At 41.8% G+C, this 25,875-nt stretch overlaps 1 protein-coding gene across 1 annotated transcript; it reads right to left on the bottom strand.

Annotated features, from left to right (window-relative positions):
- Positions 1-6,756: 6,756 nt before the first annotated feature.
- Positions 6,757-25,866, bottom strand: ARMT1 (acidic residue methyltransferase 1). Its single transcript, XM_009242374.4, has 5 exons — positions 25,508-25,866; positions 21,458-21,563; positions 18,524-18,768; positions 12,542-12,707; positions 6,757-8,501 (listed from the first exon to the last, which is right to left on the bottom strand). The coding sequence occupies exons 1-5, from the start codon at positions 25,546-25,548 to the stop codon at positions 7,734-7,736; spliced, it is 1,326 nt and encodes a 441-aa protein (XP_009240649.2). The 5' UTR covers positions 25,549-25,866; the 3' UTR covers positions 6,757-7,733.
- Positions 25,867-25,875: the final 9 nt, after the last annotated feature.

The raw sequence follows: 25,875 nt of genomic DNA, 5'->3' as shown, positions 1-25,875 counted from the left end.
AAATATATATTCCTTTGTTCATTCAACAAGTACTATTGATCTCCTTATATATGTTAGACTTTCCAACAGATCCACTTTATCCTTCAGAGTTCAATTTAAATAGCATCAGCACAGAGTTTTAAAGAAATATTTCAAGGCTGGGCATGATGGGTCACGCCTGTAATCCCAGCACTTTGGGAGGCCGAGGTGGGCAGATCACTTGAGTTCAGGGGTTCGAGAGCAGCCTCACCAACATGGTGAAACCCCTTCTCTACTAAAAATAAAAAATAAAAAAAAAAAAAAAATTAGCCAAGTGTGGTGGCGCACGCCTGTAATCCCAGCTACTCAAGGGGCTGAGGCAGGAGAATCGCTTGAATCCGGGAGGCGGAGGTTGCAATGAGCAGAAATCACACCATTGCACTCCAGCCTGGGTGACAAAGCTAGACTCCATCTCAAAAAACAAAGCAAAACAAAACAAGAAATATTTCAAACACTGGAATGCATTACCTATCAATCAGTCATTCATTGAGCAACTACTGTGTTCAATTGTGTGTAGGACAAATACACAGAAGATACAGGTGGTGGCTGCCCCAAGAAATGTAAGATTAGTGGGAATCGACAAGTTAGAAGTGTCTTCTGTATGAACTGATGTTCTCTTTTATTTTCTAAAAGGTTTAAAAATGGGGTGAAGTAATAGTAAATAAACTGAAAACGAAAAATGTGCCACACCAAAGAAAAGCAAAATGGAAAAAAATCAGGTTTTACAGAATATTCAGGTGGCCACTAGGGGGTGCCAGAATGTTAATACCTTTCAGCAAGTTTCCAGTTTCCCTCGGGTAATTTGAGTTCGGGATTCAATATAGTTTAAATTGACCGGAATTAACGTTTCTTTTTCCAGCAAAATGGTAAGAATGTGAGTCAGGTCACATAGTTCATAGTAGACTGGTGCTATGATTTGAATCTATCCCCTCCAAAATTCATGTGCTGAAACTGGTGGCCAATAGGGTGATATTAATAGGCGAGCCTTTAAGAGGTGATTAGGTCAGGAGGGATCCTCCTTCACAGATGGGTTTCAGAGGCGTCACGCGGCATTCAGCTCCCTTGCCCCTCCGCCTTCTCCACGTGAGGACACAGTATTCCTCCCCTCCTCCAGAAGACGCAGCAACAAGGCACCATCTTGGAAGTTGAGACCAGGACCTCACCAGTCAACAAACCTGCTGGCACCTTGATCTTGGACTCCCAAACTTCAGAACTATGAGAAATAAATTTCTGTCGTTTTTAAACTACCCAGTCTCAGGTATTTTGTTATAGTGGCACCAATGGACTAAGACAATCAAGAATTAGAAATCAAGTATTTATGAGTCTCAGGCCATTATTTAGTACCAGGGTCATATTGCTATCCAGAAAAAAAAAAAAAATCTCCTGGCGGGGCACAGTGGCTCACGCCTGTAATCCCAGCACTTTGGGAGGCCGAGGCGGGTAGATTACCTGAGGTCAGGAGTTCGAGACCAGCCTGGCCAACATGGCGAAACCCTGTCTCTACTAAAATACAAAAATTAGCCGGGCATGGTGGCAGGCGCCTGTAATCCCAGCTACTCGGGAGGCTGAGGCAGGAGAATCGCTTGAACCTGGGAGGCAGAGGTTGCAATGAACCGAGATTGTGCCATTGCACTCTAGCCTGGGGGACAAGAGCGAAACTCCATCTCAAAACAAAACAAAAAAACCTTCTATCCGTCTAACAGGAACTAATTAGTAAACTAAACAAACAAAAACTCCACAAAAAGTAAAATGACAACAAGAACAAAACCAAACAAACAAAAGTTAGAAGTTGGAAAAATACTTAAGAATTAAAAAAAAAAAAAAAAGGCTGGGTATAGGCACATGCCTGTAATCCCAGCACTTTGGGAGGTTGAGGCAGTAGTCTTGTTTGAGCCTAGTAGTTTGAGACCAGCCTGGGCAACATAGTGAGACTTCATCTCTACAAAAAAATTTTTAAATTAGCCAGGCATGGTGGTGCATGCCTGTAGTCTCAGCTACTTGGAAGGCCGAGGTGGGAAGATCACTTGACCCTAGGAGTTCGAGGCTGCTGTGAGTGCCTGAGCGACAGAGCGAGACCTTGTCTCAAAAAAAAAAAAAAGTTTTAATGATTCTGCTTTTTTATCTTAGAAATGTAAAAAAAAAAAAGTATGTCTATACATAAAGAAGAACTTAGCAATATATACATCAAATCTTAACAGGGGTATTTGGAGATGGTGTTACCACTGTTGTTTTTCTGAGTTTTCTTTTCCTCTGCTGTATTCATTTGCTGCAATTTCAAGGTATCACTTAATGCTTACCAGGAGTGTCAGACATGGCATGAGCACTTTATCTAGGTAATGACATGAATGCATAGAAGTGTTCAAAGTCTTCTCCACTCTCAATCTAGCAAAAAAAAGGAGGGTAGAGACAAAAAGAGGAAAAAAGACATTTTTGTGGCAGATGTTCTGGAATAAGGCTTAGTGGGAGTTTGGGCAGAGGGCTGTTAGAAAAATGATTGGGAGAGGAAATTTTAATAACAACTTTGAACTATGTTTTCAATCCACTCTGGGGTTTTCTTAAAATGCAAATAAAGGTTTAAACTGTGTTGCTTTTTGTGGCTGGTGCGTTTTCTTTTATAGAAACATGACCTTGAAAATAAGCAACTCGGATTTTGGCTTTATAAAGGTTCAAAAACATTACTGCATTTTATCAAACACAAACACTGCCTCAAATTAGTAAGAAAAGTTGGACCATGGCTGGGTGCGGTGGCTCACGGCTGTAATCCCAGCACTTTGGGAGGCCAAGGTGGGCAGATCACCTGAGATCAGGAGTTCTAGACCAGCCTGGCCAACATGGTGAAACCCTGTTTCTATTAAAAATACAAAAAAAAATTAGCTGAGCATGGTGGCGTGCACCTGTAGTCCTAGCTATTTGGGGAGGCTGAAGCAGGAGAATCTCTTGAACCCGGAGGCAGAGGTTGCAGTGAGCCGAGATTACACCACTGCACTCCAGCCTGGGTGACAGAGCAAGACTCCTTCTCAAAAAAAAAAAAAAAAAAAGAAAAGAAAAGCTGGATCATGCCAACAAATCTTGTCCACTTGCTGTTAAATAAAAACACCATTTTCTGCATAATTATTTACCTGCCCTTCATCTACATTTTCATCCTAATATACCTACAATACTGGATCTACGTCTTGATAAAAATGTATTGCATGAAATTTATAAGCTACACTTACTTCATATGTAGGTGTGGTAGCAGTTGAGAAACAATTAAAGATGCTATTTTGGGAAGGCTACTCAGCTCTTCAGTGGAAAACCCATTCACACCCCATTGCAGAGCCTCAGCTTTCCCACTGTGCTCTTCTGCACCCATACTAAACATGTGTAGGCCACATTTGCTCAGGTGGAAACAAAGAGTGTTGGAAGCAGGATGGGGGGAGTGTTGAGGGGGGTTGAGAGAAGGTTGGCAGTCCCTCACTTTAGGACCCTTAAGAGGATTTTAGGCAGCTCCAACACCAATGTTTTGCAATAAAAGTATTTATCCAAATTTAAAACATTTGTGCTGCAAACTGACACCATCAAGAAATTGATGACCACACACAGAATTAGAGAAAATATTTATAAGTCATATGTCCAATAAGAGACCTGTATCCAGAAAAGATATATATATAGCTGTTGTTGTTGTTGTTGTTGTTGTTGTTGAGACGGAGCCTCGCTCTAGTCGCCCAGGCTGGAGTGCAGTGGCGTGATCTTGGCTCACTGCAGCTTCGGCCTCTCAGGTTCCAGCGATTCTCTTGCCTCAGCCTCCTGAGTAGCTAGGACTATAGGCATGTGCCACCGCACCAAGCTAATTTTTGTATTTTTTAGTAGAGAAGGGGTTTCTCCACATAGGCCAGGCTGGTCTCGAACTCCTGACCTCATGATCTGCCCACCTCGGACTCCTAAAGTGCAGGGATTACAGGCGTGAGCCACCACGCCCGGCCAGAATATATTATTATTTTTTTTTTCTTTTTTTTTGAGACAGAGTCTCACTCTGTCACCAGGCTGGCATGCAGTGGCATGACTTCGGCTCACTGCGACCTCCACTGCCCTGGTTCAAGTGATTCTCCTGCCTCTGCCTCCCAAATAGCTGGGATTACACCACCATGTAGTGTAATATTACACACCATGTGGTGTAATAGCTATTACACCACCATGCCCAGCTAATTTTTGTATTTTTAGTAGAGACGGGGTTTCAGCATGTTGGCCAGGATGGTCTCAATCTCTTGACCTCGTGATCTGCCCACCTCAGCCTCCCAAAGTGCTAGGATTACAGGCATGAGCCACTGCGCCCAGCCCAGAATATATTTTTTAAATCTTATAACTCAATAAGAAGACAATGTTTAAATGGGCAAAGGAAGACATCTTCCCAAAGATATACAAATGGCCGATAAGCATATGAAAATATGCTCAACAACATTATTCATTAGGGAAATACCATTCAAAAGCATGAGATTCCCACTTTGCACCCAACAGTTCAGCTATAATCAAAAACACGGATATTATTAATAACAGGCCAGGTACAGTGGCTCACGCCTGTAATCCCAGCACTTTGGGAGACTGAGGCAGGTGGATTACTTGAGGTGAGGAGTTCAAGACCAGCCTGGCCAACATGGTGAAACCCAGTCTCTATTAAAAAAAATACAAAAATTAACTGGGCATGGTGGTGCGTGCCTGTAATCCCAGTTACTTGGGAAACTGAGGCAAGAGGATCACTTGAACCCAGGAGGCAAGGTTGCAGTGAGCCAAGATCATGCCACTGAATTCCAGCCTGGGTGACAGAGCAAGACTCTGTCTCAAAAAAAAAAAAAAAGAGTAACAAGTGCTGACAAAAATGTGAAGTTGGAGCCGTCGTGCATTGTTCGAAGGAATGTGAAATGGTGCAAACACTTTGGGGAAAGTATTTGACAGACACACAAAACATTACAGTTACCATATGATGGAACACTTTCACCCCTACGTATATACCCAAAAGAAGTGGAAACATACACAAGTCTTGTACGTGAATGTCACAGCAGCATTATTCATAATAGTCAAAAAGTGGAAACAACCCAAATGCCCATCACCTGACAAATGAATAAAACGTGGTATGTCCATACAATGGAATAGTATTTGAGCCGGGCGCAGTGGCTCACAACTGTAATCCCAGCACTTTGGGAGGCCAAGACCGGTGGACTGCTTGAGCCCAGGAGTTGGAGGCGAGGCAGGGCAACATGGCGAAACCCCATCTCTTAAAAAAAAAAAAAAAAAAAGCATTCAGCCATCAAAAAAGATGAAGTACTTGTAGAGTCCTAATTAGAGAAGAGTTGGGACTGACCGACACATACCACTGATGAACCTTCAAAATAAGCTAGTCACAAAAGACCGCCTATTTTGATTCTATTTATATGTAATGTCCAGAACATTTAAATTCATATAGACAGAAAGATTTGTGGCTGCCAAGTGCTAAGGAGGGGGCAAAGGGGAATGACTATCAATGGGTACTAGTTTGTTTTAGCTGTGACAAAAACAACCCTGCGAATATACTAAAATACTGTACCCTTTAAATGGATGAATTGTATTTATATTTCAGTAAAGCTGTTTTAAAAAATCAACTGAGCCAGGTGCGGTGGCTCACGCCTGTAATCCCAGCACTTTGGGAGGTCAAGGTGGGCAGATCACGAGGTCAGGAGATCGAGACCATCCTGGCCAACATGGTGAAACCCCATCTCTACCAAAACTACAAAAATTAGCTGGGGTGGTGGCCTGCACCTGTAATCCCAGCTACTCGGGAGGCTGAGGCAGGAGAACCACTTGAACCTGGGAGGCGGAGATTGCAGTGAGCTGAGATTGTGCCACTGGACTCCAGCCTGGCAACAGAGTGAGACTCCGTCTCCAAAAAAAAAAAAAACTCAATTGGTGAGGCTGGGCACGGCGGCGTTGCATATAATCTTAGCACTTTGGGAGGCTGAAGCCAATAGTTTGAGACCAGCTCTGGGCAACACAGTGAGACCTCATCGCTACAAAATAAAAAAAATTAGCTGGGCATGGTGGCACACACCCATATTTCCAGCTACTGAAGAGGCTGGGGTGAGAGGATCGCCTAAGTCTGGGAGGTCAAGACTGCAGTGAGCTGTGATCATGCCACTGCACTCCAGCCAGGGAAACAGGGCGAGACCCTGTCTTAAAAACAAAACAACACTAAATTAACATTAAAACTTAAAAATCAACTGGTGAAAACATAGGTAGGCCCTTCCTCCTGCTAAGTATTAAAAAAAAATTCCACCTTGACCTGACGTCCTCTTCCTCAGTGCCACCCTTCTCGCACTAGTTTGCTTCCTTGCTCTTTTTCATGGGGGAGTGGGGGTGCTGAACTACTTCCAGTGCTGGAGCCCACAGGGTGGCTATGAAGTCAACCTAAATATACAACTGTGTTTCTAAATGATGTCAAATGCCTACAAATAATTCTAATATGGAAGCATTTTACAAACACTCTTTAAAACAGGCACACATGTGGATAAAGAAACACAGTAGATTCAAAATGTACAGCCATTTATATAAACATTTTGCAAAAATCTTTTTTAATACTTAGCAAGAGCATAGACTAATAACCTTTATAAATGATATTTAATAACTGCTTTTGGCAACATCTAGAATACATATTATGTTTCTTTTTATATAAATCTCATTTTTATTCTTCCTTTCTTGACTTTTCCCCACTGGAAAATAAAACCAATGAGATTTTCAGTACAATTCATTTTATTATTTTAGTGCAACAAAACATTTCCAGATTTATTTCCAATTTCAGTTTCAAAACAAACTGACCTGAAATTTTTAGTATTTAGTATCTGTGACAATGACCAATAAAATGTGTAAGAATATAAAAAATAAATTCATTCATTGTTGGTAGTACTCCAAATTCAATGTGTAAGAACCTTTTCTATCTAAAGCATTTTCCTAAAACTGCAAACTAAAAATCTGTTTATTTAAAACATTTATGTGGTAAAATAATCTCATTTGACTGTGGATATCATAAATAGAATATAAAAGATATTACATTTCTTCAAATACCATTTGTTTCACTGTGTTCAATTTTGAGTTTCCTAACAATCAAAATACAAAGGCGTGCAAATGAAACAAGCTATTGAAATGAAATAAAATTCAAGGAGAATAAAAGTTAGAATTAACTTATGAGGTAACTTTTATGTAAGCAAACATCACAGTTTTAAGAAATGCCTCTCTTTACAAAGAGTCATTAAGATGTGCATTTTCATAGAGCTATTATTTCAAGAGCCCAAAATCAAGCAAAATAAAATCCCATGCTTCCTGGAATATTAAATACCATGCAGTGTACGATTTAAGAAAAGAACAGGGTTAACTAACTAAAAGCAGAACTCACTTATTTTTTGCTTCCTAGCCAATTAAAAATAAGTTCATTAAAAGCACTTGAAATTATGTATTTAACCTGAAAAAAAGTTGCTAAAATTCCAATATAAATGTAAATATCTCTAACTTGTTTAACCCAGCTATCCCCAAAACAGTATAGTGGGGCAAAATGTTCAAAAGAAAAATCATCCAGTGCACGTAGATGGGCACCAAGAAGCTAAGCTTCCCAGAGCGCATACAGAGCCACCAGGCGACTCAATTCACACGCTTTTTCTGGGGATGAAAAGGTGCTCATTAGATCTTTCTATGCAACTGAGAGCTCCTAAATCAAGTCAAAGGGGACCATCGTACTGAAATATTCCATATTTTCCAGTGGTCCACCAGCTGGGCTCAGAGGCCAGGAGCTGTTCCCCTTGCCCAGGCTGCAGACCAACCTGAATTTCAGCTTTTATTGTTCTTATGGTACAGAGGGGTGCAGGATGGAAGCCATTCAGAGCCTGATGAAATGGAACAGAAAACTCCCATTTTCTGTCACCTGTCAACTTCCTGTAATTCAAATCACCCTTGAATAAAATTAAATGTGCCTTCTGTAGTTCAGCATATAAGTCGGGTGCAACCTGAGGCATTGCACAGTACTCATGAGGCAGAGTCCAAAATATATGATTGTGGTAAACCCATTTACCCATTTTAATATACTCTTCCCAGTCGGCCCCACACTTGGACATCCACTTATGATTACTACTTTTTACCTGTTCAATTAACCAATTAAAATCATGTATAGTAGTATCAGAAACAAACCATGGAATTGTTTTTCCATAAAAATGAACTTCAGTAGCCAGTTCAGAGGACAACAAGAAGTTGGCTAATACTAAATCTGTAACAAGCTCAAATCCAGAATTATCGAGAACAATATACACTCTAGTAACAGAAGCTTTTTCTCTTGTTTTCTTGCAATTGCTAAGCAATGACCAAAGATGTTCCATATCATTCAATAAAATAAAAGGTTTTAGGTCTTCCAATGAATTTAGTACATCGGTATTCTGAGAACTACTTTCTCCACCTGAGAGAGACAGATCACACTTATTTCCCCACAGTGAAATCTGAAAAAGAAAAAGTACAAAATATTCACCCTTCTTCTGAATAGCCAACAAAACTCCATTATGTAGCGGGGTGGGGAGACATTGCTAAAAAACTATTAAATATCTACAAAACTCTTTACATGCCCATCGAATCTATACTTTCTCTAACAACGCACAAACATTATTTCACATGATGCTGTATTAACAAGATAAAACTGAAATTTTTAATTCATCAGCATGTAATGGACTAAAAAAACTGGTTTCAATTATTTTAGCACTCACATTGTTTATTCAGAATAAAAGCTTTTGCAGCTTGCAGATATTAGAACATCATCGGATGCGTGAAGAGAGGCTCAAAGTTGCCCATATAATCCAGAGTCAAGAGAAAAAATAAAAGTTTATTTTTTCCTCCTTGCCCCTGCAGAACTGTCCAGTTTCTTTGACTAATTGCATAACCTTAGGACATGACACCTCTCTGGGATTTGGTTCTCTCATTTGTAAAATTTAAAAAATTGAACAAGGTGATATCTAAAGACGCTAATTTTTAAACAAGGTCATGTTAACTAAAGACCCACTGTAATCAATTATCTTATTCAGCTTTAAATTGAATCAATACTCAATTACATTTTGTAGAAAACAGTATGTAGGCCTATTTTTTTTTAAGCCATAAAATTACATGTTTAGGACTTCCAGCTCGACCTCGGTTCAAACTCAGCATCTTCAGTTTATGATCATCAACAAATTACTTAAGCTCTCTAAGGCTCAAGTCCTGCAACTGAAAAATGAGATACCACTACTTACCTCACAGAATTATTGTGAGAATTGATATAATGTATGTAAATAATGTACCAAATACCTGGCATATAGAAGTACTCAATAAACACCAGCCAAAACAGACTCTACTCTCATTTGTGATTTTTTTTTTAATAAAGATGGGGTCTCACTATGTTGACCAGGCTAATTTCCATCTCCTGACCTCAAGCAATCCTCCTGCCGTGGCCTCCCAAAATGCTGAGATTATAAGCATGAGCCACCTTGTCAGGCCCTCATTTGTGATTTAAAATAAGGAGAATGCATGTTCCAACCAATAGGGTTTTCGGTTTTTTTTGAGATAGAGTCTCCCTCTGTCACCCAGGCTGGAGTGCGGTAGTGCGATCTTGGCTTGCTGCAACCTCTGCCATCCAGGTTCAAGCAGTTCTCCTGCCTCAGCCTCCCAAGTAGCTGGGATTACAAGCGTATACCACCACACTCAGCTAATTTTTATATTTTTAGTAGATATGGTGTTTTGCCATGGTGGACAGGCTGATCTCAAACTCCTGACCTCAAGTGATGTGATCGCCTTACCCTCCCAAAGTGCTGGGATTACAGGCGAATAGTATTATTTATTTTTATTTTTATTTATTTTTTGAGATGGAGTCTCGCTCTATCACCCAGGCTGGAGTGCAGTGGCATGATCTCGGCTCACTGCAACCTCCGCCTCCCGGATTCAAGCTGTTCTCCTGCCTCAGCCTCCCAAGTAGCTGGGATTACAGGCGCCCACCACCACGCCCAGCTAATTTTTTGTATTTTTAGTAGAGACGGGGTTTTACCATGTTAGCCAGGCTGGTCTCAAACTCCTGGCCTCAGGTGATCTGCCTACGTCGGCCTCCCAAAGTGCTGGGATTACAGGTGTGAGCCACCATGCCAGGCCGAACAGTATTATTTTAAAAAGAGATAAATGAATAAATTTTTTTAAAAAATAAGGCTTAAATAATAACTAAAGTGTCCAAGGTCACTTTTTTCTAGAATTTCCTGAAGAAATCCATACAATGGTGTCCACAACGGCCTTCAGCGACTGAGAGCAGGTTCTGTGCTAGCCTCCTGCACTTTCCCTTCACACCGTCTTCTAGTTTGTAATGACATAGCTCTTTGTGCACTTACTTGATTGTCTATATTCCCTCAAGATTACAAGTTTTGATAGGGAAGATCAGCCTGTTTTTGTTTTACCACTACATGCCCAGCACCTAGAATGGCACTTGACATAGTAGCCCCAGAAATGTGTGTGTGGACAGTGGGACAGTGCTATGACTTTTGAAAGAGATCAACATTCTCTGAAAACTAGAATGTTTTCAAGCTTCGCTTGAGACGTTAACCTGTTGCTCACTGCAGACACCAAGTGGAGGCAACTCTGGCCCCCTTCACTTGGGAGCACAGTGACAGTGTGAAGAAGTTGTTAGCCAAATCAGATGACAGAAAATAGATGCATGCTCATTCTTCTTCACAGTTTATTATACTTATGGGACAAAGAACACACTCAAAGATGATTCCCTGAAAGAATGGGCTAGCTAGGAGTCAAGAACTAGCATGCCACTCTTTTTTTTTTTTTTTTTTTTTTAATTCCAAGGCTAAGCATAAGGCAGAGTTAAGAGGAAAAAACAAAAAACAAGGTTTATTAGTTAACAACGTCCTGGGCCAGGCAAGGTGGCTCATGCCTATAATCCCAGCACTTTGGGAGGCCAAGGCAGGCGGATCAGCTGAGGTCAGGAGTTCAAGACTAGCCTGGCCAACATGGCGAAACCTGGTCTCTACTAAAAATACAAAAATTAGCCAGGTGTGGTGGCATACGCCTGTAATCCCAGCTACTCAGGAGGCTGAGGCAGGAGAATCGCTTAAATCCGGGAGAAGGAGGTTGCAGTGAGCTGAGATCACGCCACTGCACTCCAACCTGGGCGACAGAGCGAGACTCTGTCTCAAAAAACAAAACAAAACAATGTCCTGACAATTTTTGTTTTGAACTCAAAATACGCCTTTATTTGTGATTTTGCTTGCCCTCGAAGTCTCACCAGGGCTTTGTCGCCACGTATAATCTGTCAGCAAGTTCTGTAGCTTCTATGTTCAAAGAACACCCAGGCTCTGGTGATGTCACTAACTCTTATACTACCAACTTGGCCCCAACCTCCCTCCCCAAGTTATTTTCAGACCAGCTCTCCCCATTTCCACCTTCGGCTCCTGAAGTCTATTCTCAGAAACATTCCTTGAAATAGTCAAATAGCATTACCTCCCTGTTCAAAACCCTCTGATGGCTTCTGTTTCACTTTTAGTAAAAATTTATTTAATACAAACCGTTCTGTGTCCCTTCCACCCCGCTACCTCTCGTTAACTACAGGGTTTCCTTGCAGTTTTTCTCACCTCTCCATGTACTCCGCACACATGCACCTGACTTAACTCCTTCCCTGCCTTCAGGTGTGTGGCCTCAGCCTCCACGGACCCTTCCCTGGCAGCCCTGATCCCTTCCCCAACATTCCCAATGCCCTTTTCCTGCTTTATTTCTCTTCATAGCACTTTCTAACATTTCTTTTTGAAAGTCTTCCTCACGTTTTCTGGAAAATGTGAGGACTGGGGTTACTGCTATGTACCACACGTTTCCTAATAGTTCTGATTCTAATAATGTGTTGTAAATTTCAGGATGTTTGCATGAATTAAAAACTAAACTGAATACAAGATAAACAAAGAAATGTAATGAAACTGTATTAATGGGCCAACTGAATACCCGAGTATTATCACCTACTGATGCTAACAGCAGGCTGTATCCCAGGCTCTGTGCTCAGCACTTCACATGCAAGAATCTAGTTGAATTCTCACATCAAATTACACAGTATACATTATCCTCATTGAACAGAGGAGGAAACTGAGGCCCAGAGAAATTAAGTGACAGGCCTCAGGTCCAAACACAAATTAGCCACAGAGCCAACATACACCCAAGTCAGCTGGGAGATGAAATTACTATTAAGTATTCTTTCAAGCATGACAAAAGCTAAGCAAATTACTATGAAGTATTCTCTCAAGTATGACAGAATCTAGGAAGTCAGATAACTTCTTTGCTACTAAAATCATAGCCAGTGAGAGCAGAAAAAGATTTCAAACCCATTTCTAGAAATTAAATGGATTTTCATCTCTTAACACCATTAGATAAAAAATCATCAATTATAGCAAAGAAAAATATTTACATGCTTTGTTAACTGTATAGCAGTTTATTTGCTGTTTAAATAAAACATACTCAGAAGATTAATGATCACATTTACCTGCAGAAGTTCAAAAAACTCATCTTTCAGCTGATTTTCATCTAGGTCTTCAATAGTTCTTATCAATTGTTGCAGGTGAGTACATAAAGCAATGATAGATTCCTGTGACTCATAGAAATTTTGCTCTTTTGATTCTTTAAATACATCAAAGTAATCGATTGGTGGACTAAAGCAGGAGAAAAACAAAGTGAAACATTTAAGTCTGTACATTTGGATAACTGCAGTTCTTGAAAGAAAATAGCACCATACAGTCTCAATAATTAGTGCTAACAGAAACTAGATATAACATTTATCTAATTGACTAGAAAAACTTAACACTAAATAATCAAATTACACAAAAATCTCTCAAACTCATTTTAATTGTCAAAAGTTCCCAAATCAAGTATTTTTCTGGAAATATTAAATAGTGATAGTGACTATGCTCATAATTATCTACCTAGCAGGGATTCCAGGGCACAAGAAGGAGAAAGATCAATTTCAAGACAACTGCTTTAGTTCAACAAACAGTTTTTAAGCACCCGATGTGGCAGAGTTCTAGTAACAAATGTATAGAATATAAACAGAATATTTGAATACAATGCAGCAATCATTAACAGAATGAAACACAGAGTATGATGGAAACACAAGGAGTACTTAAGATAAATCAGACAATACTATTGTAAGTTTTAGAAGAATGATAATTTTTTATCACTAATATTTAGGTATTTTTGGGCAACTTTAACCAAAGGTGATGTATGTGGCATGGCTACACCTTCATGTTTTCCAATTAGAGGTTAAATCATATTATATTGGCCTAAGAAAATCATAACTAAGAAGATATAAATACTAATATAATAATCTTTACTGAATTGAATATAAAAGACATTCAGATTATTGGGTCTTCCAAATTAGCTACTTTTTCCATGGGTCATTCATGTTAGGGTAAAAACAATCTAACACTGATGTAATCGGCTTGATTTGTTTTTTTAAATAACATACCAGTATTTAAACATCCGAATGATGGCTGCCTCCTTCCAGCCAGTCAGTCACCTCAGGAAGCTACACCCTTATTCCAAGGGCGCTGCCACTGCTCAGAGCACTTTTCGAATTCCTCTTTTGGAATTTTCTTCAGAACCTACGGCACATCATTAAACCTCCTGTCGGTGATCACATATCTTCATCCTTTGGAGTCAATTTATTTTTGGAAACAGCCAAAAGTCACTCGGAGTGATTTCAGTAGAATGAGGTGTGTGATCAAATTGGATAAAAACTTTTTTTTTAATCAAAAATGAGTAACTGAAAATACAGGAAGACTAATTTTCATTTTGAGGCATGTAAACTGGCTCTGAAAGAAGTTCCAAATAATTCAAAGATGGTTTTAGCAATGGCAGCACCACTGAAATCAATCAGTCTCTCAAAGTGACTTAAAAGGATAAAAATCATTCGGATGCACAGACTCAATCCGGCCCACCACCTGTTTTGTCTGACTCACATGCTAAGAGTGGTTTTTATATTTTTGAATGGCTGAAAACAAAGTGAAAGAAAAGTAGTATTTTGTAACACATGAAATTCAAATTTCAGTGTCCACTGAATAAAGTTTCTTTAGAACACAGCCATGCTCATTCTTACATATTATTTAAGGCTGCTTTCACACTACAATGGCAGGTTCAGCAGCTGCAACAGAGACCACATGGCTCCTATGCCTAAAAGATTTACTACCTGGCCCTTTACAAAAAGTTCTAATAAAACATGTTCTAATGTTTTATTAACAAACCATTCATTAAAGTCACATCTCATATTAAGAATGAGCCTTATTTCTTGTATTTAAGAGAGTAAACTCACATAACTATATATAAATTCTCATTTTAGAATGTTTTCTATTTTAGAATCTACTAAAGCTGTGTATGTACACACACTATGACCCAGTGATTCACTTCTAGGGATATACCCAACAGATGTATTCATACATATGTTCAGCAAAAAAGTGTCAGAATGTTTATAGCAGCATTCGTTCCTAACAACTCCAAACTGAAAAGTACTCAAATATCCATCACAACGAAGTAAACAGATTGTAATATGCTCATATAACGCAATATTATAAAACAATGAGAATGAATGATCTATAATTATATTGTAACATATGGATGAGTCTCACAAACATAAAAATGAGTGAAAGAAGCCAGACACAAAACTATACACTGTATCATTTCATTTCAGTAAAGTCAAAAAACAGGCAAAACTAACACAGGTCACAACGATGGTTATCCTTGAGGGGTTAATGATGGCAGTGACTGGAAGGGGACTCAAAGTGGACTTCTGGCGTCTGTAAGGTTCTGTCTCTTGATCTGGGCACTGGGTACACAAGCATGTTCTCGAACACATAAGGCATGCGCATTTTTCTATATGTATATTACACTTTATTAAAAAGTTTTTTAAAAATCTAATATTTTCTCTGTACTTTCATCTTTCAATATCTGAAGTGTATTTACCTAATATGTTTAAATTTCACATATGGCTAAAACTTTGAATCTTAATTTAGACTGGCAGACTATCGAAGCATGTTTCAGTGTAAAATAGTAAAATCAATATAAACATGTCTTTTATAAAAGCTGGTCAGTTTGGAGTTGCCATTGACCTAGGATAGGGATCCCCCATAGAAGAACCTAAAAATTAGACATTTAAGAATTACTTCAGTGCTAGCTCCATTGTAAGATGGCTCTTTATCTGCCACAGAAACCGCTTTGGGAAGAATTCTACATCCGTGACTGTGCAACATTCTAGTTTCTTGAACTTAAAGTTGCATGTTCCCTCTATCCCATTTAACAATCTGTTCGCTGAACCAGTGGATATCATCACTCCCTGAGCTTCCGAAAGAAAAACTGATACCCAGGCCCCACCCCAGATAAATTAAGCAATTTGTATTTATTCCAACATAATAATCTAAAACTATGTGGGGTTTTTTTGAGACGGAGTTTCGCTCGTCGCCCAGGCTGGAGTACAATGGCACGATCTCAGCTCACTGCAACCTCCACCTCCTGGGTTCAAGTGATTCTCCTGCCTCAGCCTCCCGAGTAGCTAGGATTACAGGTGCCCATCACCATGCCCGACTAATTTTTGTATTTTTAGCAGAGACAGCGTTTCACCATGTTGGCCAGGCTGGTCTCAAACTCCTGACCTCAGGAGATCCACCTGCCTTGGCCTCCCAAAGTGCTGAGATCACAGGTGTGAGCCACTGTGCCTGGCCTAAAAATATGCATTTTTGAAGCCATCTTCCTTTTCCCCAACTGGGTCATAAATGTGCAGCCAGGTTTGTGAAAATCTGCTCTAGGTATTTTTAGTCTCTGAACCTCATCAACCTCTAAAATCAAACTCAGAAACAGCATTCCTCTTGCCTTAAACACACAAACTCCACCAACCCTGCACAAGATGCCACCCAGTCTTTCAACACTTTGGCAGCTTTGGCTCATACCACAGATATTTTTCAAAACTATGAAACCATCACCCTGAATTTCAGACTACTCTCAGTCCTTGACAGGCATCTAAATCTACTATTTGGGAAGAATGGTTGAATAAGGACACTAATCTGATTCACAGAGACCAGGCTGAAATCCTGGTTCCACCACCTACTAGCCACGTCACCTTGGGCATGTTAGAAATCTCTCTGAACCTCAGTCACCTCAACTGTAAAATGGACACCGTAACAACGCCTACATTTCACTGGGTTGCGCAGTCACTAGAACATTGCTAGTTACTGACAGCTCCTTACATCTTCTGCTGGGTTGCCTTCTCCGTGCCAAGCAGTGCACCAGAGTTTTTTGTTTTTTGAGACAGAGTCTTGCTCTTTTTGCCCAGGCTGGAGTGCAGTGGTGTGATCTTGGCTCACTGCAACCTCTGCCTCCTGGGTTCAAGTGATTCTCCTGCCTCAGCCTCCTAAGTAGCTGGGACTACAGGCGCGCACCACCACGCCCAGCTAATTTTTGTATTTTTAGTAGAGACGGGGTTTCAGCATGTTGGCCAGGATGGTCTTGAGCTCTTGACCTCCTGATCCACCCGCCTCGGCCTCCCAAAGTGCTGGGATTACAGGTGTGAGCCACCGCATCCGGCCTGCACCAGAGTTTTAATAGTGTATTTTGCTTTTAGATCAGAAGTTCTAAAACCTATCAGAAAAAACAACAAATTGTGATATGAAAAAAAATATATAGGCTGGGCGTGGTGGCTCATGCCTGTAATCCCAGCACTTTGGGAGGACAAGGCGGGCAGATCACCTGAGGTCAGGAGTTCGAGGTCAAGAGTTCAAGGCCAGCCTGGCCAACATAATGAAACCCCATCTCTACTAAAAATACAAAAACAAAAAAAAGTTAGCCAGGCATGGTGGGGGGTACCTGTAATCCCAGCTACTCAGGAGGCTGAGGCAGGAGAACTGCTTGAACCCGGAAGGCAGAGGTTGTAGTAAGCCAAGATTGCGCCACTGTACTCCAGCCTGGGCGACAGAGCGAGACTCCATCTTAAACAAACAAACAACAACAAGAACAACAACAACAAAAATATATATATATGTGTGTGTGTAAGATTAAGACAAAAAAGCTAATGAACAGATTTTAAAGTTTCATATGTTTCCCAAAATAATTTTATTTTACAATTAGTGCTGACTTGATAGATCACTTTACATTGTCCTATGCTATGTTTAGGAACAGATACCAAAGGATTCCTCTTAACAAACCTGTATTTTTGGAACCTGTGCTTATTAAGGATAATCCAATAATCCCCATTAACTTTTCTTTGGCACTATAAATAACAGTTTTTTGTTTTTTGGTTTTTTTAAACAGTCTCGCTCTGTCGCCCAGGCTAGAGTGCGGTGGTGTAATCTCGGCTACTGCAACCTCCGCCTCCCAGGTTCAAGTGATTCTCCTGCCTCAGCCTCCCAAGTAGCTGGGACTACAGGCATGTGCCACCACACCTGGGTAATTTTATATTTTTTGTAGAGACGGGGTTTCGCCACGTTCACCAGGCTGGTCTCAAATTCCTGACCTCGAGTGATCCACCTGCCTTAGCCTCCCAAAGTGTTGGGATTCCAGGCATGAGCCACCACGCCTGGTCTAAAAACTAGTTCTCTATCAGATGTTTTCCTAGTAAAAATTAAATAATATAAACAAGCCTATAAAAAGTTACTTTGAAACATGTGTACTTCTAAAATCTTTTTCTAAACTAGCCTTTTTTAAAAAATGATGAAAGATTAAGACTGTAATACAATAGTATGATTCACTGTTCTCATGACTCCTTAAACCAAATAAGTTGTAACATGTTTATTATCTATTTTAATAAACAAAACATATGCTTACTTTGTCCCATCCTGTATGTAACTGTTTCAAATTAACATTTTTTACTCAATAAACAAAACTTCTTTTATTCTAGAAGTCTTTATTAGAATCTTTAATTAATTCACGCTTTATTTATCAATTTTATTGAGACAGAGTTTCACTCCGTTGCTCAGGCTGCAGTGCAGTGGCGCAATTTTGGCACACTGCAACCTCTGCCTCCCAGGTTCAAGCAATTCCCATTCCTCAGCCTCCCAGGTAGCTGGGATTACAGGCCCATGCCACCATGCCTCGCTAATTTTTTTATTTTTAGTAGAGATGAGTTTCGTTATGCTGGCCAGGCTGGTCTCAAACTCCTGACCTCAAGCAATCTGCCCACCTCAGCCTCCCAAAGTGCTGGGATTACAAGCATGAACCTCAGGGCCTGGCCAATTCGTACTTTAGATATTTACTCTTATGTCTATTCTAGGCAAGTAGATTATAATTGCCAAGAATCTGCTAAATTGGTAACAGCTATAGAAATGTCCATCAGTAACATTTGTAGAAATGTCCAACAATGCTATTAAGATTTGCTAAACTCAACCAAATTCAAGCTTCCACTGGTGCTTATTTTTAAACTTATATTTTTACAATTTCAGAAGAAGTATAAATTATCTAAACATTTGCTAGTTGATGATTACACACGTACCTCTGGATAATTGCTTCATGAATTCTTCGATACATGTAACATTCTACCAACAACCACGGTGAGTAGAACCATCTTGATTTTCCATCACTTTCATTTAAAAGACTCTGTTGATATTCTAGGTACTGATTCCATATATCCGTATCAACAAATTTCTCGACCAAGGGGATAAATGGTTTATCTGTTTGCAATTCATTCCGTAATTTAGAAAGGAGAGAGATAGCTTTCTTTTCAGCTTCCACGCCTTCCTGCAAAAATACAAGAAAAATAAATTGTGTGTGTGTCTGTGTCTGTGCAATTCCTCTAGGATAACATATTTTTACAGACTTAAGAAGAAAAGAAAAATGTTCAAAATTACATTTTATTTCTTTAAACATTACATTTAGAACTTTTAAACTGAAAATCAAAAAACACACACAGATCTCATATGAACATAATCATGCCTTATCTACCTAAGTTCTGGCCTTTCTGTATCTTCGGTGGGATGACCATTACTACAGAGGGAAAGGAACCCCTGCCAGATTTTCCATGTCTTTCATGCTTCCATACATACTCTTCTTTCACCATTGACACCACTAGAAAAGAAACTGTGGCCTTTCTGAGGTTTCTTTTGGTAGCTCAAATTTTTTTTAACTTGTTTTCCACCAAGTTCTAGCTAGGTGAGAGATGAGATATGCTGACAAACAAGGCGCTACAATATTATCTCACATAACAGGCCAATTGGAGTGGGGACAAATGTAATGGGATCAGAATGAAGTGAAAATGACTTGGCACCTCTGGTTTTACATCAGCAAGATTCCTGCCCCATTTAAAAAAAGAATGTAAGCCTAATAAGACACGTATATAATAAAATGTAGAGAATAAACATCAAGCCTGAATATTTTTATAAGATCATTTTTATCATGTTGATATTTAGTCCCTACTTTCAGATCTGTAATTTTCTCAATATAAACATCTCTCCAATCTTTCTTTTGTTCCAAGTAGAATTTATTTTGCTGCTAGAACAAAAGATTGAAGCTTTAGAGACTCTTCAGGTTCAGAAATAGAAGAAAAGAAGTCGTGGCTGACTGTTCTGACAGGAACTCACCCTCCTCCAAATCTCTTCCCTAAAGTCTTAAACTTCAACTCTTTAACTATAAATTCCAACAACTGAGGTTTTACAGGGTGTCAGGCACCCTTTTACAGAAGCATATACCTAAAAAGGCTAATGGATTAATAGTGATGTCACTGCCAGTTTGTTCACTTACTTGAATTGAATTCAAACATTTACTGAACCCTGTATGTGCCTGACACTAACCTCAGGGCCAGAGAAAGATGAATAAAGCCTGGCCCTGTCTCCAAGAGACACACATCTGCCAAACCAGGTAGTCTATGGGGACGGACGTTTGACCACTGAGGTGGGGGACACAGAAAACTGTGTGGCATGGCTCCTTTGGAGATAAGCCTGGCCCTGCTATAGGTGGGGGCTTAGGGAACTAGGAGAACACATGAGGCCCAAGGACAGTGGCCATAGGTATAACAGAGGCATGAAAAAGGGACAGAAAGGCTACCAAAAGCAGACTTTATCTGTGTCAATTTACATCTTGTTCTGTGCCCAGTAGAGTGTGAAATGGGGTAGGGCTGGGGAGACAATAAACTCTGCCTTCAGTCACCTGGTGATTACGGGCATATAGGCGAAGCAGCAATATACTAGGACTTCATTAATTACTACATTTTAGATCACTCTGGTCGAAAAAACTGAAATTACAAAAGCATTATGGGGCCAGGCACAGTGGCTCATGCCTGTAATACCAGCACTTTAGGATGCTGAACTGGGAGAATTGCTGGAATCTAGGAGTTTGAGGCTGCAGTGAGCTATGACTGCACCACTGCACTCTAGCCTAGTAGACAAAACAAGACCCTGTCTCAAAAAACAAAACAACAACAAGAAAAACAAAAGTATTATGGTAATTTGCTTACGTATATGACCAAATACTAAAGTGAACTATCCAAATTTGGCTAAATTATACTTGTGTGATAAAGATATATTAGCTACCAAAATTATGTTTATGTGATAAACATTAAAACCATTCATCAACAGAATTGTCAGTGTCTAAATTAAGCTGGATTTTAGCAATAAGGAACAACAGGTAATCCCTGTGTTATGCCAGGATTAGTTTCAAACAAGACAATATAAAAGAAGTTGAAAGAAGTAGAACATTACACTCAAACTGCGTATTTGTTATCTTGCTCCATTTCAATTTGGCCAAGGCGAAAAGATCACCAACCATTTCTCTAAATCTGTTTCCAACTCTTAAAAAAAATGTACTGGTGTATGTATGCTCTTTTACAGTCTATTGTGTAATAGAAAGATTACTGAACCTACAAGTTTAAAGACCCATGTCTAACATAACATAGTTATTTGGATTTTTCCTCATCCATTAATTGAATGGACAAAGTGATTTCTAAAGCCCTATTCTGCACTGAATGCTAATGAGTCCCAACTTGAATCAGTACAATGTGTCAATCAATTATAATTCATATCACTGAGCTTTGCATAGCAGCTTGAACTTCCAGGACTCAAGATCTCAAATTAGTAATATAAATACTGCAACTCAAATTAAACTTGAAATTTAAAAAGCTCTTCTAAGCAACTCAATTGCTTAGTCACTTGACTAAGTCAATTGCAAGTCTGTTGCCCAGTCACCAATTACATTGCATATATTAGAAAATACATTCTGAGGTCTAAATAACTGACAGAATTAATTATTGGAACACAATTATTTTCTAAATTGAAGATTGGCTGTTCTATCTTCATTTCAATGTATTACCTTAAAAACAAATAAATACTTGGCCCATCTATGGATTTTTACATTTAAAGGAAAATTGATACCTTGAAGAACTATTTATTTTCTGTTGAGAAATTAACAAAAAATTAAAAGTTAAAACAATTCTTACCTCCCCATGTTTCTCAAAAAATTCACTTTTATGTCGATGCAATGTATCAATAACCTTAGTTAAGATCTGTGGTATTCTGTCTTTAATTGTAAGATATGCAAATGATCTAGAAAAAAGAGTCACATGCAATATATTACTTAGCAGCATCAATACTAGAAAACTGGCTATCTTTTAGTTTCTGGAACACTTCATGTATATTAAACTCCTCATACAACTATTAAAAGGTAGACAAGTATTGTATGATTACTATATTAAGACATAAGAAAACCTGAGCCCTCCCCCTCCCTTCGGTCTCCCTCTCCTTCTTTCTTTGGTCTCCCTCTGTTGCCGAGGCTGGACTGTACTGCCATGATCTCAGCTCGCTGCAACCTCCCTGCCTCGGGCTCCTGTGGTTCTCCTGCCTCGGCCTGCCGAGTGCCTGGGACTGCAGGCGCGCGCCGCCACGCCTGACTGGTTTTTGTGTTTTTGGTGGAGAAGGGGTTTCGCCGTGTTGACCGGGCTGGTCTCCAGCTCCTGGCCTCCAGTGATCTGCCCGCCTCGGCCTCCCGGGGTGCTGGGATTGCGGACGGAGTCTCGCTCACTCAAATGCTCAACGTTGCCCAGGCTGGAGTGCAGTGGCGTGGTCTCGGCTCGCTACAACCTCCACCTCCCAGCCGCCTGCCTTGGCCTCCCAAAGTGCTAAGATTACAGCCTCTGCCCCGCCTCCACCTCGTCTAGGAAGTGAGGAGCGTCTCTGCCTGGCCGCCCATCGTCTGGGATGTGAGGAGCCCCTCTGCCCGGCCGCCCTGTCTGGTAAGTGAGGAGAGTCTCTGCCCGGCCGCCATCCCGTATAGGAAGTGAGGAGCGCCTCTGCCCGGCCGCCCCGTCTGGGAGGTGAGGAGCGCCTCTGCCCGGCCACCCCGTCTGGGAGGTGAGGAGCGCCTCTGCCCGGCCGCCCCGTCTGGGAGGTGAGGAGCGCCTCTGCCCGGCCGCCCAACGTCTGGGAAGTGAGGAGCGCCTCTGCCCGGCCGCCCCGTCTGGGAAGTGAGGAGCACCTCTGCCCGGCCGCCACCCCGTCTGGGAGGAAGTGAGGAGCGCCTCTGCCTGGCCGCCCCGTCTGGGAAGTGAGGAGCACCTCTGCCCGGCCGCCACCCCGTCTGGGAGGAAGTGAGGAGCGCCTCTGCCCGGCGGCCACCCCATCTGGGAGCAAGTGAGGAGCGCCTCTGCCCGGCCGCCACCCCGTCTGGGAGGAAGTGAGGAGCGCCTCTGCCCGGCGGCCACCCTGTCTGGGAGGTGAGGAGCACCTCTGCCCGGCCGCCACCCCGTCTGGGAGGAAGTGAGGAGCGCCTCTGCCCGGCCGCCACCCCGTCTGGGAGCAAGTGAGGAGCGCCTCTGCCCGGCCGCCACCCCGTCTGGGAGGAAGTGAGGAGCGCCTCTGCCCGGCCGCCACCCCATCTGGGAGCAAGTGAGGAGCGCCTCTGCCCGGCCGCCACCCTGTCTGGGAGGAAGTGAGGAGCGCCTCTACCTGGCCGCCCCGTCTGGGAAGTGAGGAGCGCCTCTGCCCGGCAGCCGTGTCTGGGAGGTGAGGAGCGCCTCTGCCTGGCCGCCACCCCGTCTGGGAGGTGAGGAGCGCCTCTGCCCGGCCGCCCCATCTGGGAAGTGAGGAGCGCCTCTACCTGGCCGCCCCGTCTGGGAAGTGAGGAGCGCCTCTGCCCGACCGCCCCGTCTGGGAGGTGAGGAGCACCTCTGCCTGGCGGCCCTGTCTGGGAGGTGAGGAGCGTCTCTGCCCGGCCGCCCCATCTGGGAAGTGAGGAGCGCCTCTTCCTGGCCGCCCTGTCTGGGAAATAAAGAGTGCCTCTGCCCGGCTGCCCCGTCTGGGAAGTGATGAGCGCCTCTGCCTGGCCGCCCCGTCTGGGAGGAGAAATTCTTCTGCCTTGGGAGGCTGTTGATCTACGGCCTTGCCCCCAGCCCCGCACTCTCTGAAACGTGCTGTGTCAACTCAGGGTTAAATGGATTAAGGGCGGTGCAAGATGTGCTTTGTTAAACAGATGCTTGAAGGCAGCATGCTCCTTAAGAGTTATCACCACTCCCTAATCTCAAGTACCCAGGGACACAAACACTGCGGAAGGCCACAGGGACCTCTGCCTAGGAAAACCAGAGACCTTTGTTCATGTGTTTATCTGCTGACCTTCTCTCCACTATTATCCTATGACCCTGCCATATATCCCCCTCTCCGAGAAACACCCAAGAATGATCAATAAATACTTAAAAAAAAAAAAAACCTGAAAAATTCTCTGGCATGTCATGGAAGCCAAACCGTCTTGGTGCCTCTAATCCCAGATTCTCCCATGGAGTCTGTTTAATCATTCTTATCTTTCCTGTTCTATTGCTTTTATTTTCCTAAATCAGAAACTCGCTTAGCAACGTGATAGGATAGGGAATGGATTAGCTTAGAAATCAAACAGGCTCTTGTCCCAGGTCTACTATCTGCTAAGTCACCTGCTTAGAAAGGTGAATGAAGCAATGCATCTAAAACCACCTAAAGTGTCTAATGTGCTTGAACAACATAAAAAATTAAAGGTACTTATAAGCCTGTTTCTCTCGATTCTGTCTATATTCTAAGTCAATTTTAATTATTTTCAAAAGTTTTCCCCTCCTCTGCCTTCTCTATCTGCACAATGGACTCCTTCCATCCTATTCTGCCCCTAAGCAAATGAAGGCATGCTAGTGTCTCTTCCCAGTCAAAAAATTAGAGATTTTATAGAAGTGTTCAAGAATGAAGTAAGCTGGAGATGAAGAAATTTAAAAATTAAAGATATTCTTGATTTTATTCATACGAAAATCAAGATTTACAGATTATCATTTTATATCATTTCAAGGAAATACATGATTCAGGTAGAAAAAAAGCTTTATTTGGTGGAGAAATTCTGTGCAGTTTTAAATACAAAGCACAGAGCTTAGCTCACTAGTGTTTTTATCTCCGGATCACAGGAGACAATTGTTAAATTACTAGATTGTAACTCGGGTATTTCTTCAAAAGGTTTCCTCAAATGATAGCTATAGAATTTTAAGAAAAAAACTGCAAACACTTTCTGACTCTGTGGTGCTTTCAGTACCACCCAAAACAGTGATTAGGTTTTAATGCGCATAATAACTGCGTTGATCGGAATTTAATTTTTAAAAATCATTAATAAAAGAAATCACTAATACCTCAGAGGGTGAGCAGGAACATTAAATCAACTGTCCCTTGAATTTTCCCAGCCAGTAGGTACAGTAAGTCCTTTTTTGAGATTTTACTTTAATTGGAAAGTATTACTGTTTTCCTAACTACTACATTTCCTGAACCTCTGAAGCAAAGTCTCTGGCCAGGACTGGAGTGAGGCCAGAAGCCCTAGGGCGCAAAATTGAAGGAGACACTCTCTATACTTGCATGATCTGAAACAGTGCCTGCTTCAATTTGGGGCCATTGGCGCCACTTTGTTGGCCTCAACCTACTTTCTGCCCAGGTTTATTTTCTTCAAAGTGTTCTCGTCTTTTGCAATATTTTGAAGTAAGGACAAATTTCAAATATAAATTTGGCCATTCAATTTATGCAAATAGATGTTATTTGCACGGTCACCCACAACTTTACCCAAGAATCAGTAACGTGACGACTATAAAGCAAAAAACTACAGACAGTTCCTACTGTGAGATTACGATTTGATCAACAACAAGAAGAAACCCGTTTCTTAATAGCGCTGAGATCCCCAACTCTTCCGGAGAATTTTAACGCCCCCAAAGCGCGTTTATTAAAGTGAATAAATAAAAAGTGACCGCCAGGAACAGACCGCGAAGCTGACCCCTGTCCTGATCCTTACGAGCAGCCGCCGCTGGCAGGCTTCCTCCCCGGGGCCGCCTCCCCTCGCCTCCGAGCCAGTCCGCGAAACCCGCAAAGGCGTCCCGGGAAGCCGCGCCCGGCGGCGGGACTCGAACGCAGCCCACCGGGGAGCGGGAGCCCTCCGCATAGTCCCCACAGGCTCCCGGCGAGGCCCGGCTTTCTGCAAAAGTGGGAAGGAGAAAAGGTAGACTAACCCCACGTCCTGTCCTGAGAGAGACGCCGGGACGACAGCCATCACGTTCCGCGATCCCGGCCGCAAAGCTTGGCTGTTCAACCGCCTCAGAAACAGAAACAGTACCGCCGCGAAGGAGGAGCTGAGAATGGGGGTGGTGTGGCTTTAAAAAAAAAGTGCTTTTGAATAAAGAAACTTTATTTGGTGCCCGATCAAACGGCAAACAGTGGCTCGCTAGAGGACCCAATCTTCCGGGGACGAAGGCGGGGACAGCGGAGGGCGACTAGAGGAGCGGATATGGAAGCGAGCGAAAGCCGGAAGCAGGCAAGGACCGGGAGGTCCCAGGGCCTAGGGAGCGGAAGAGGTCGCGGCGACGCGAGTCACGTGGTC

The sequence above is a fragment of the Pongo abelii genome, chromosome 5 (genome assembly GCF_028885655.2).
Source record: "Pongo abelii isolate AG06213 chromosome 5, NHGRI_mPonAbe1-v2.0_pri, whole genome shotgun sequence".
NCBI lineage: Eukaryota > Metazoa > Chordata > Mammalia > Primates > Hominidae > Pongo > Pongo abelii.
The sequence above is the reverse complement of the archived record's forward strand: the minus strand, read 5'-3'. Positions and strand labels throughout refer to the sequence as shown.